The 13,904-nt window shown below is 33.4% G+C and overlaps 1 protein-coding gene across 1 annotated transcript; it reads left to right on the forward strand.

Annotated features, from left to right (window-relative positions):
• The first annotated feature begins 420 nt into the window (after window positions 1-420).
• On the forward strand, window positions 421-12,905 carry LOC122593543 (ubiquitin carboxyl-terminal hydrolase 5-like). The gene is made up of 13 exons (XM_043765965.1): window positions 421-652; window positions 3,760-4,002; window positions 5,084-5,228; window positions 5,306-5,365; window positions 5,462-5,557; window positions 6,532-6,936; window positions 7,407-7,547; window positions 7,629-7,799; window positions 9,592-9,849; window positions 9,968-10,116; window positions 10,631-11,170; window positions 11,645-11,918; window positions 12,633-12,905. Exons 1-13 carry the CDS (start codon window positions 522-524, stop codon window positions 12,795-12,797), a joined length of 2,778 nt encoding a protein of 925 aa, XP_043621900.1. The 5' UTR covers window positions 421-521; the 3' UTR covers window positions 12,798-12,905.
• The last annotated feature ends 999 nt before the right edge of the window (window positions 12,906-13,904 follow it).

A 13,904-nucleotide genomic window follows, 5' to 3' on the forward strand; every position in this document is an offset into this window, starting at 1 on the left:
TTAATCCTTTCAAATATAGTTACACAATGATTCTTGTTTTCTCATAAAATGTTTTGAAGTTCGAATTATGTTCAAGATAAATAATGTAGGATGAACAAATAGTTGAAAACTTGATTAGACGACTCAAATACGGGTGAACCTTTCTTAATAAAGTTATAAAAATATCGACTTTTTAAAGAGTTTTGTTAATGATAACTCTTAAAGCGGTCAATATTGAATAATTTGATGCATTAAAAATTATACTTTATCTTACAAAAATTCAAAAACCAATTATTGATATATAAAGTATCACTTTTTATTTATGTAATAACCTAGGTAATAACCTGTTACACAAGTAGAGTACAAACTTGAGAACCCACGATTTGTAATATGTAAAGAAAGATTTGACTTATAAAAGAGTGAGGTTTTTTAGAAAACTGAACACATGTCATGTCAGAAACAACAAACACATAAAACAGTTACATCATCTTCCTTAACATTAACAACAACAACTTTCTTCTAGAGAGCTCCGTTTAAATTAAATGATGGTTTCAGGCGGCGGCGGCGGTCCGGAATTGTCACCGGAAAAAGAGTTGCAGATAATAACAAGCATTTCAATGGCAGCTGAACCTCAAACCAAAGAAGGCGATATCTTTTGTTTAGTCACTACAAAGTCAGTAATTACTCTGTCTCTTTTTTATAAAATATATATATATATATATATTTCTAGGTCACTTTTTAGTGAAATGTAGAATATTTAAAAATTAGATAAATTAGGGTTTTAGCATCACTATGTTATATGTTTGAATTTAGGGCACACTCCATACCTATTGTATGCAATTAGGGTTTAACTTTAGATAAAATCCCTTTTTTTATAATAAGAATTTGATGCTTAAATTTGAGAAAATGTGTGTGAGGGTTTTAGAAAGAATTAGGGTTTTACTATCCGACTATGTGAAAACAGGACTTTTTTGTTGGTCGGTTCATGCAGTTTAATCTAAAAACAGAGAGTCAAGCCTTTGGTTTTGATGTGTGTGGCGTAACTGGTATTTCTTATGTTAGGGCTTAATAATTTGATGAAACCCGATATGCTGTATTTTTTGGTTTTAGTACGGCTAGAATACGTGTTTATATAAGTTAGTTCCAACGATGACGGATGAAGAAATTGTTTTCTTTCGAATTTAATATAACCGATAATTTTGTGGTTTTTTTTTTTTTATAGAATGTCATGTGTAAGCTACTTATGGAAAAAGGATCAAGCGATTTGGGATATTTGGTATGTGTGTTATGTGGGTATGGCCAGAAAATGCAGTCTTACGTGTTCCAGTTTGAGGTCCATGCAGTACATTTTGTGCAATTAGGGCTGAGTTATCTATCAATAAGAATTTCCATCTTTTGAAACACTGATTGAAGGTTTGGACTTTTATAGTAGAGCTTAGTGGTTTGAGAAACGAATCAGTTAGAGTAAAGTAGATGGTTTTTGAAGTAGACCTTGGAAGAACAATATTTTCGAATTTACCGTCACCATCCAATCATTAGCATTTAGCGTGTGGATTAAACATTACGTATATCAATCATTAATGCTCGATTTATATCCAATAAAGTACTTTCCTTCTAGAACTTGCATAGTTCAAAACTTAAATATTAAATTCATTATATTGCTATCATAACTTATCCAAAAACAATTTTTTGTTAAGCAAAGACTTCAAGTTTGTCTCCGCCTTTGACTCTCTTGGGTAAGAGAACTTAATGTCTTGACAATTTGATAAAGCATAAAGAGCAAGAACTGGTGCTATATGAGAATATGAACTTGGAACGCTTTGCGTAGGTCAAGGAAATTGGAGAGAAGAGAGGTTAGTTTCTCAGAGATGGAATTTGAATTGAGGCTTTATAGTGTTTAAGTAGGACTAGGAAGAACATACAAGTAGTTCGGGTTATTAATGATTGTAACTGTTATATTCCGTATCTGGCTAGTTACCGTTTCTATTTTTGCGTGATTGCGTCATCATAGGTACCATTCTTCTTTGTGTCATCATTGGGGCTGTCATTATTATTGTCCATAGTTGGAGATCATAAGAAGGGAACTACGGGATGGGAGATGCAAGATTTCATGGAAGTAGGGTTGTATTCATCAATCTTGTCACTCAATATTAAACAGAATTTTCCTTTTAACTTTAACTTTAATTAAAATGACCATCATATAAAACAAAAAGCTCTTAAAGGAAAATTTGTGTCTTGGTAAAGAAAAATGACAAGATGGAAATGAACGAAAAAGATGTCTATTTTTGTACTTTTTTCGAAGATAATGTTGTTAAATTTAAATAGTTGAAACCCACAAAATTAGAGATTTGATTTGAGATAAATTTTACTTCGCTTGTAAGGGATAAAGTGATTATTTTGTTATAGAATTGTTACAGTTTTTTTTTAATCTATTTATGAGTGAATTATGGGTAGGTCTCTATCTGTTCGTTAGAATTTGTTTTCATTTTTCTGGTTTCATCTAAAGAGTTTGAGATCCCGATTCCAGAATCACCATTGCAGTGTCAATACTTCGTATTAAGTGATCAACAGGTTAATCAGCATCTAGCATTCTAGCTTTTAAGTTCATGCTGATAGGAAATGTATATATATTTATAAATTAGAGTTTCATATTATACTCAAATAGACGAGTATATGTCTACTGCTTTATTTAATTTAACATTCTACGTTCAGATATAATACATTTAATATAGTCTTCCTTGCAAACCACACCACTAATACAATGCGTCTTGCCTTATGTACATACCGGACTCAAGTAGCACTGTTAAATTTGGCTTAGTCAACTCAGACACTGTGCATCTTATAGACAGGGGGGCAGGCAAAACATTGGAATGGAAATGGTAATGGGAATACCTAGGAATGCAATGAGTAATCTATTATCTTTGATAGGACATAGTTTTATCATTAAATATTTGCTTAGTATCCTTATTTAATATTATTATTATGTTTCAAACTTTATATGCCATTTGAAACCTAATTCATTGGTGCAGTAGCGGGGAAAACGGTTTCCTGGCTAATGAATTGCATCACTCTAAATTTTTATAGAAATGGAATATCATCAGTTTGGTGTTTTTGTACATTCCCATTTACATGAGTTTGGGGTTTTTTATTTTTATTTAAAACATTCTGACATATATGATTTTGAATCTTTTTATTTGAGATCATTCACATTTACACTTGCTTGTTTTGACTTTGGGGTCCAAACTTTGATAATGTGCTTAGTTACTTGTGCCTTTTGTTAGTGGGGGTGTTCTGTATTTTCTTATTTTAATATTTTGCTCGTAGGTGCTAGTTCTTGTAGCGACGGCATTAAATATCAAACAGTTTTCAGGTCATAAATAGATCCCAAAAAATATATCGTTATTACATACCAAATATTTATTTAAAATATAATATATCGTGTCCAAGATTCAACTTGTCGTAGTTTGGCATACTTATTATTAATACATCATTGTTTTCTGTGCTTTAAGTATCTAAGATATCAAAAAAAGTTATCGGTGATACACTTCTAAGTTTTATTTTATTGAATTAAAATGCTTCAAAAGGTATAGAAAAATCTTGTAGAAGTGAAGGGAGATCTAATAAACTAAACTGTTTTTATTATCTAACTGAATTTAATTTCCTTTTACAGCTTTTAAACTAGCGTTTTGCCTCTTATTTATGCATATTATTTTAAAATTAGAATGGTATCTCTTCCAGATCTTCTTCTTCATTTTGTCACCGTTTATACCTTTTTGACAGATGGTGGGAGAGTTGGATTAGTTTTGTGATGTATAACAATACATTTGGTACAAATGAGGGATCATCTTCAGATCATCAGAATTTGGGCGTTTCAAGTGCTCCAAAGAGGCCATCAAGCATTGATAATTCTGATTTAATCTATTCTGACAATTCATCCATGGGTATTGAGCTCCATGATACACTACAAGAACACACTGATTACATATTGGTCCCAGAAGTAACTTGGGATCAATTTTGTGCATGGTTAGTTTCAACTTGCAATGTATCTGTATTTTTTCTTCTGCTGTTTGTTAGCATATCTTTATATATTTGCATTAATGGGAAGTGTGTCTTTATATCAAAGGCAGCTGGCAAGTGGCAATTGAGTCTGTGTATTAGTATGGGACTTAAATCATTGAAAGAAGTTTTATATAATAAAAGCATTATAATATATATTTTATCCCCTGCTGAAAGAGAACCAGGGAATCATTTTGTATTAAACACATGTCTTCTTAACATGGTTCATATCCTATTAAAGACATGATGATGCAACTACTTTAGTTCATATGAATATAGACGATGCTATTTATCATACATAATTCATAAAGAATATTTGGACTTATATTAAGGAATGAATTAAGGGGGTTGTTTGCCTAATAAATGACATTATGAAGCTCTCAAGCTCATATTTGTGGGGCTGCTATTGCATCTTGTCTTTACCAGCTAAGAAACGAGATTTAAGAATTCATCGGAGTTGGCAAGATGGGCCGGTGGGTAATGGGTAATAACAGTTTTGGGTTAGAATGTGTCGGTTTTATCAATCAAACTGGGCTGGCTTAGATTGCTTGGCCTGAAGAAGTTTGTGTATATATATAGTTAATGTGTTTGTTATGGCTAGGAAAACAATGTTATTAACTTGTTACTTCAATAATATAGATATTTTAATAAACTGATTGAGGATGTTCTATCTATTGCGAAGACTTCAGACAATTCTCAACCTGTTTGATCTTATCCATTTTACTCGCTCTCCTTTTTATCCAAAGTTTTTGTTTGACTTATTTGATATGAAGTTCAGCCCTAGTTGACCAATAGGCTGAAATTCCTAATCTCTAAGTTTCAAGCTTCTTGCTACTACCAATAAATTAGCAATGTTCCTGGTTACAACATTTATTGCATAATTTACGTCTACCAGGATTTAGCAATTAGCAGTCACACAGTTGCTCTTAATTGTTCCAACGTATGTTTAAGTGTGCTGTAATAATAGAGGCATATTATTCATAGGTCTGTTATTAGCTGTTTTACAAGAAATACCCGAGGAACGATTCTAGTGATTATTGAGGTGCAGGTATGGCGGGGGGCCTAAATTGGCACGCAAAGTGATAAGTTGTGGTGAAGGGCAATCAGAATTATCTGTAGAAGTATATCCTTTACGCCTACGACTACATCTGATGCCAAAAGGTGACCAGTGTCCCATAAGAATAAGTAAAAAGGTAAGGCTGCAGTTCACAATATTATAGATAGTTCCTGGTTTTACTCAACATTCTAAGATTTAACCATTTTTGAACAGGAAACAATTGGAGCCCTGCACAAAAAGGCTTGCGAGATCTTTCACCTTAATCTGGAGCAAGTAAAGAAACTATGTATACTATTGACTTTGGATAGACATTTTTTGACAGATTTCTCTCTAATTTTTCATGTTTTATTCCTTTTTATGTTCTGTCAGGTAAGCATTTGGGACTACTACAGCTGTCGAAAACATGCTTTGATGAATGATCTGGATAAATCTCTTGATGATTTTAACATACAAATGGACCAAGATGTGAGTTACCATACGTGTGTGAATTTCTTTTAGTTTTTCTTGTATTCTACATTAAAGATGACACTGACCATCTGAGTCATACAGAGTTCTCATTTTACACACATCAATTATTCATTGAACTTTAGAATCATGTCATCTCTGTACAATGCCTCAATCCCATTGGTCATAGGGTGCTAAAATTTCATAGGATATTTTCAAAAGTTACATATTAAGTACCTGTTAAATTTTTTGATACATATATATATAAAGAGAGATTTTTTGTTTCTTTTCTGTTTTGGCATTTGATCGATCTTCCTTCTGCTATCTTCTCTAGATAGAACTCCTATTTCCAGATTAAGTACTTAATACAACAAGAAAGTCCAACTCTCAGGGGACGGGGTACGGGGGGACAGTCATACCTTAGAAGTTATAACAGAGTTCATGAATTCTAAGTTGTTTTTTTTTGTTTGTTTTTTTATTAAATATGTTAGAATTTATAAGGAGGAAATTTACGTCTTGTGTGGTTTTGGTTTATGGTTCTTACTGCCTAACCTGTTATACTTAGACCTGTTCATTAATATCATGAATTCAGAAGAACATATTCATGTACAGGTTGTGACTCAACTTGTTTACTTATAACTGGGTGTAGCCAGGTTATGTTTAATTTCTAAGATATCAGATGAATAAAATTTTACAGAATGAAGTCAATAACTTTTAAATGGGATCCTGAATCATTTTAAATGTTTATATTATAGTTCTTTAAAAAGTTTAAAATAATTTAGGATAAAAAAGTGTATTGGGTCAACTTGACCTATAACATTACTTAATTCGGTCTGATTACTGTTGCCAACCAGCCGACACCCCCACTTTTCCACCTTTAAAGCATCATGTCATATCTTAGCAGACAGCTTTCATCATGAATGTAGCTGGTCCATGAAGATATATTACTCTCTGCTAATAATTTATATTTCTTTGTGTGTGCTTGATGAATACAGATCTTAGTGGAAGTCATTGACAATGGTGGTGCTTGTACAAGTGGTGTTCAAGAGAACGGCTTTGCTAAAAGTGAGTCAGTGGCACTTGTTGAGCCTTCTAAGGTAAACAATTCGACAACTGGCGGTTTCTCTGCGAGCAAGGCAGTGTCCAGGAACAACAATTTAGAGTCGTCACAGCTTCAGAGTTCGTCCCCTGCAATTAGAGACTCAGAAGATAAGACACATGTTTCTGTTGGTGTTAGTACACGGGGATCTTCTACTGGTCTAACTGGGTTGCTGAATTTTGGGAACACTTGCTTTATGAACAGTGCTATACAGTGTCTCGTTCATACACCAGAATTTGCTAGATATTTCAGAGAAGATTACCATCAAGAGATCAACTGGCATAACCCTCTAGGGATGGTGGTAAGTAAAGTTGGCATTTTATCCATTTATATGAAATAGGCTGATTTGGGTTGTGTAACTTATTGACGAGAGGTCAAACAGATAAATATTGAAAAAATTCATTATCCAGGAAGCAGTTCTAAAGCTTTAACATAAGAAAAAAGAAAAAGGAAGTGTGTCTAATGTTTTAAGGGGACTATAAACTGTTGAAAGTTCACTCACATGCATAAAGCCTCCTGAATTTTTTAAAATATAAATATCAATATTATAATGATATGACTGCTGTTAGTATATTACTGTAAACACAAATGATGAAAAGCCCCCAGTAAATGAATAATGGAATTATGGAAGTGTTGGTAGGTCAACCCAAACCGTTTTTACCCTAACCCAAGTTGACGTGTTTTTCGCGCTGGAACTTTTTTTCTGGTCATGTCTAGTGGCTTCAGCAGAGCAGTGATTGGTTTGCATAATTTTTGGAACATTATATGTAGGGTGAGCTAGCTCTAGCATTTGGTGAGTTACTTAGGAAGTTATGGGCACCAGGACGGACTCCTTTTGCGCCGAGGCAATTTAAAGCTAAACTTGCTCGTTTTGCTCCACAATTTAGTGGATACAATCAGCATGATTCTCAGGTTTGTTGCGCCCCTTTGAACTGTAATGAATTTAGATTAGTATATCTGATTAAACAAAGATACGGTGTATGTTGACCTCAGGAGCTTCTGGCTTTTTTGCTTGATGGACTTCATGAAGATCTGAACCGTGTCAAACACAAACCTTATATCAAGTCCAAAGATGCTGACGGTCGACCCGATGAAGAAGTTGCTGATGAGTATTGGGCAAATCACATTGCTCGCAACGATTCAATAATTGTGGATGTCTGCCAAGTGAGTAATATTTTCCATCTAAATGGAATATGAGTATATCATAAGATTAGTTACCTAAGCTGAAAGATCTTTTTTTGAGGTGGTAAGATGGGCGACCTGGGTCTGTATTCTTTTCCTCTTTTATATATACATATATATATTAGCCTTCCTAGCCGCGTGCAGCCTACCTGCTGAAGACCGTAACGTAAGTAACTCAGCGCTCCATACGTAGGAAATGAAAGCAGAATTCGTTCGGATCCTCCCACATGTTCAATCTTTTTTTAGCGGTTTCCCCAGAGATCTTTGTCATTAATGCAACCTTCATTTTGCTCATTCATGGAGTTGTATTTAGTACGTCTAAAAAATTTGATTATCCACCGTTAGTCAGAGAATAAAGAACTTCTATTCCTTGTTTATTATTATTATTACTTGGTATTAGAGTTCAAATGAAAATCACCCGATTACAGGTAATGCCATAATTTTCTATTTTTTGAGGATCAATCAAATACGGTTTCCTTAGAAAAATATTCTATAGAAAAGGATTCTATAAAAGCAATGATAAATAGAATAGATACGAATAGACCAAGAAAGGAAATAAAAAAACATAGTATAGAAAAGATAACTAAAATGATATAGAAATCACTAGCCTACCATTTTTTTATTTCCTTAATTTAATTTTGTTTGATTAGAGCAAAGTTACTTAAAAACCTCTGCCTTTTTTAAAATATCCTGAACAGTTCCTGTAGGCTGAGCGCCTTTTTCAAGGAAATAGAGAATAGCAGGAACGTTTAAATAAGTTTGATTCTTGATCGGATCATAAAAACCCACTTTCCGAAGATCTCTTCCTTCTCTTCGAGATCGAACATCAATTGCAACGATTCGATAGACGGCTCATCGGGATAGATGTAGATGAAAAAGAACCCCCCCCCCCCCCCCCCCTAGAACCTTATAGGAAGTTTTCTCCTCGTATGGCTCGAGAAAAAATGATTCAAAGTTTTATCTATGGATAAAATTTTATTAGAATAAATAGGAAAGGAATCCGTACAATAACTTAATAAATTCTATAATTTCAATTTCACTCATTTTTATTTAGCTTACTTCCTGAAGAAGAAAAAATCATTTGTACTCATAACTCAAGTTCAATAATATCTCAAAAATCTTAAAGAAAAATCTTTAAGTTAATATTTTTTTTGAGTGGTCTTTAACCCACCCTTTTTGTCTCGTTTAAAATCTATTTTGATTCGTTATTCAGATCCTTGAGACAATTGAAGTGGTGTTTCCTTGTTCTGGGATCCTTTATCTCTGTTTTAAATCATTGGGTTTAGACATTACTTCGGTGCTTCTTAATCCTTTCAAAATGGTAGCAACATGCCCCTATATATATGTATATATATATATTTATATCATATAATAGTAGTTCATGTGTTAGCTAACATGATGTATAAGATGGTAAAATGGGCAACCTGGGCTCTTTTTTGAGGATGATGAATAATAGTAATAATAGTTTGGTTACTCAAATCTTTAAATAAATAGACCTACAAGGTTGTATGCAATGGATTGAAGGTCTATGAGTGACTTTTAAACCCATCTGACTCGCTCTTCTTTCAGCTATTTTCATCTCTTTAAGATAAAATACAACCCAAATGGACCCATAAATCAATTGAAATTGCCACCTCTTGTTTTAATCTATGATTGGGCCTTGCTTGACCTTATTTATTTATTTATGTGTTTTCAACTTGTTTGCTAATTGTGCAATTTAGTTTGGTAGTTAGTAGTTAGACCTAATAGTTTCTTCTGATTTTTCCTCTGACAGGGCCAATATAAATCAACTTTGGTTTGTCCCGTATGCGAGAAGATTTCTGTAACATTTGACCCATTTATGTATCTTTCCTTGCCACTTCAATCAACCACTACCCGTACAATGACGGTGACGGTTTTTAGTTGTGACGGAAGTGCTCTGCCTGCTACTTGCACAGTGACTGTACCAAAACAGGGACGATTTAGGGACTTAATTCAAGCACTTAGCAATACATGTGGGTTAAAGTACAACGAAAAAGTTTTTATAGTGGAGGTGAACATTTTTATTGATCATTGTTTACTGATAATAAGAGTATATAAATGAGGTGATCACCTTAAATATTCACTTTACTGATTAACCACTTACTAATTAATCATTTTATCTGCCACAGATACGAAATCACTTGATTCACCGCTTTTTAGAAGATCCTCTCATGTCATTATCTTCTATAAAAGATGATGACCACCTTAGCGCTTATAAGATTCCGAAGTCTATGAAAAATATAAAATTTCTTCAGTTAATACACCGCCGGGAAGAGCTGTAAGTTATCTTGATCAATAGTTGGATTATCGGTCGGTTTTTGCAATAGCCAAACTTACCATCAAACTCACACAAGTTCTATTTTTAAAGAAAAAACTATTTTTGATGCAGACATGTACAAATTACTACTCATAATTACAATTTGTCGTTTTATGTAAAGGAAGAAATAGTGGGTTTTATGACAAGTTTGATGGTCGCTGTATATGTACTCCTTTAAAATTTTGTATATATTTGTTTTGGAGTTGATAAATAATTTTCCTGCTAATATTTTGTAGAATATTCTTATCAGTAATAATCACTATGAAAGAAGCATTGCTAGCTTACACCACGATACTCTCTTTTTTGATATTTCGAATATACAAGAAAGCAGTCAAAAAAATTTAATTTTTTTCAAGTTTACACCCTCGAATCCTCGATTTGACGTCATTATGCTCCATCATCTAAAGGGTTTATCTTGTTTTTACTGCTAATCGTTTATGTCATTTCTCACTTTTTTTTTTTTTGCCTATTTAAGGGAGACTGGAAATGCCCGGGGCACCACAGGATGGAAAGCATATGGAACCCCTCTTGTTTTTCCCATTTCTTGTGATGCAACTATTACAAGAGGCGATATACAATTAATAGTTCACACAATGCTCTCTCCCATGCTAAAAAGCGAGCCAAGCCATTCTGATAAGGCTGATACTAACACAACATCATTAGAAGCGGATCTCAAGAATGCTAGTATTGAAGCAGATTCAACTTCTAATGAGAATAGCGATTCCAAGAGGACGCCCTTAAAACTTCCTTTAAAGTTGGTTGATGGGAACAATGCATGTATTGATCTTTCAATCGGAGAAGAGAGAACTGTAAGATTACCATCAACATCAATGTCAGTTTTGCTTTTTATTGATTGGTCGCCGAAGCTTTTGAATAGGTACGAGACACATTACCTAGAAAAGTTACCAGAAGTTCACAAATATGGACACACAAAGAAAAGGACAGAACCTTTATCCTTGTATGCATGTTTGGAAGCTTTCTTACGCGAGGAGCCATTGGTACCTGAAGACATGTGGTAAGCTTCTCACATGATATAGCTTTCCATAGAGGTGCAAAAATGGGCTGGTTGAGTAAATGTGTTTGTTTTATTTATGTTCAGGTTAAAACACGTCAGATCTGATGAGTAGAATCGAAACACTATTCTTGCTCCGTTAAAGAGCTTCTTTTTAATAAAATTTTAGTTCGTCACATATGGTTACAAAATACTCATTGGGATATTTTCGAATTGTTTCCTAGGTTTTCCTTTTGACTAGCTTTTAATGGACCTGTTCGAAATAAAACGGAACCCGGATCAAACTATACATAGGGCCAAATCACCACTTCCAGTGGTCTAATATATCTTGTGCTTGATATCCAAATGTTTACGTTTTCTTTGTGGCATGCATTAAGATTTTAAAATTTACCATTTGTCACATGAGGAAGAAATTTTACCTGCTTGGGTCCTGTTATTAGTTGTGGTGTTCTTATTCTCAGCCTATTGTTGGTGAAGGTTTTGCCCTCGATGCAAAGAGCGAAGGCAAGCGAGTAAAAAGTTGGATCTTTGGAGGCTTCCTGAAGTGCTTGTGATCCATTTGAAAAGATTTTCGTATAGCAGATCCATGAAGCATAAGCTCGAAACATTTGTCAACTTTCCTATTCATGATTTCGACTTGACGAATTACATTGCAAACAAAAACAACTCAATTCGTCAAGTATACGAACTTTATGCCTTAACCAATCATTATGGCAGCATGGGAAGTGGCCACTATACTGCACATATTAAGGTCAGTTCGTAAACCTGAAAATTTTGAATCATTGTTAGCTCTTGTTCTAATTCCTATGCCCCTTTTTTATTGCCCATTACCAGATTTGACTTGTAAACCAACCCACCCATCTTGCTATCTCTAATATGGAGATTTGCAAATTGTCTAAGAAAAGATTCATGATAAAGGGGTGACACTTTTATATATTCGACCTTTTAGTCATTTTTTTTCCTTTTTTTGAAAAAAAAAAGAGGAGCTGATCTTTTGTCAATGTATGTGGTACTAAATTTAATAAAGCAAACAATCATAGCTGATCAAGATTGATACAGTATTGTGTGTTCAGTTTTTTGGTAATAGCTAGAGGCAACTAAATATGCAGGTTGGGTAGCATATCAAAATGGATAACTGACTTTTTAGTTGCAGGTGAATACAATCTGGGCCTTGTTGGCTGACTACATATACATTATTTATCTAACATTTCTTACTGGTAAATACGAGTACAAAATGATGACATATTTAATAAAGCTGTGTATGGATATTTGTTTGCATCTGAATACATTTTGGGTGACTTGCTACCCTTTCTTCTATTTGACCTGATGTCTTCAACCTAAATTCTTGAGTTCAACACATTTGACCCATTAGACTTGATATGACATAATTATCGAATCCTAGTATTAGTTTGCAATACTGCTGAATATAAACTTCACTTCTGATCAATTTGTTACTCTCATACAGCTGATTGAGGAAAATCGGTGGTACAACTTTGATGACAGCCACATATCTCTGATTAATGAAGATGATGTGAAGTCAAACGCTGCTTACGTGCTATTTTACAGGAGAGTGAGAACCGAAGATGCAGCTGCTAACAATGGATCTCAACCCTCTGCGGGTCGTAACTAATCCTTGCACAAGTAACCTTAATACATTCGTATACATTGATATGCAGGAAGTATGTGCGCAAGACTCAACAAATACTCTGAAGTCCTGAATGAAATTACAAATTCTAAACTTTTAGTCTCTTGATCTTCATATACATACACATCATGTGGTATGTTTTAGTTTTATGCATCTCGTCAGCGTTTCAGTTATCTACATCTTTTAAATAGCTGCATTTGAGCTAAACAATCCTGGCTACATTGACTAATGACTGATCATTTATTTAGGTGTCTTGAAAGAAAAAAAGTTGAAGTCTTGATTTTATCCATCAATATTTCAGATTTTCAAGATTTCTTTTTTTCTTCCAATCCTGTTATAAAAAATTTTTATCCAATAAGTTCTTTATGCATTCATATCTGACGTGTTATATGCCTCATATTAAATTAAACATAACATTGATTTTCAAATATTTGTTTAAATAAATAATGCATTTCAACATATTATTGTATTTGTGGAAATTTAGAAAAGATGAATATGTGGCCACAATTACAAATGTGATCTAGTATCGACTTGCGGTCACAACTTCTCCTTTACGACACTTTCAATAAAGTGTTTTGTTTTTTTTTTTTTTCCTTGAAAGAAAGTCGATCGATTTTTTGTGTTGGCCAAAATTTGATTTCCAACCAAATGACACTTTCATTTTTGTGGCTGTGTATTTTCCGTGGAACAAGTTGTTCTATGATTAATTTAAAATTTTATCTGTTCATTTTCAAAGTTAACTTGATGAAAAAATTTGATTGAAAATATTATGGGACAAATTATAGAAAGTTTTAAGGTAAAAGAAGATCAATTAAAATTAGAATTGGCTGATCAGGGTGAAATGTTGAACAAGCATTGACATTACTAGCTTGAGGAAAACTAATAACTAACAACTATCTAAAAAATGTGTTGTAGACTTGTAGCTTCTCATAAATAACTTTACACAAATTATCAGAGTATATCGAATTTCAATTTTGTGAATTATGTGTAATGAACTTTAAATCTCGGTTATTATATTTACCCAATTAATAAATAACTTGGAAACTTACAACATGACATTGGATATGGCAGATACATATTTTTCACATATAC

The sequence above is a fragment of the Erigeron canadensis genome, chromosome 3, assembly GCF_010389155.1.
Source record: "Erigeron canadensis isolate Cc75 chromosome 3, C_canadensis_v1, whole genome shotgun sequence".
NCBI classification, from domain to species: Eukaryota; Viridiplantae; Streptophyta; class Magnoliopsida; order Asterales; family Asteraceae; genus Erigeron; species Erigeron canadensis.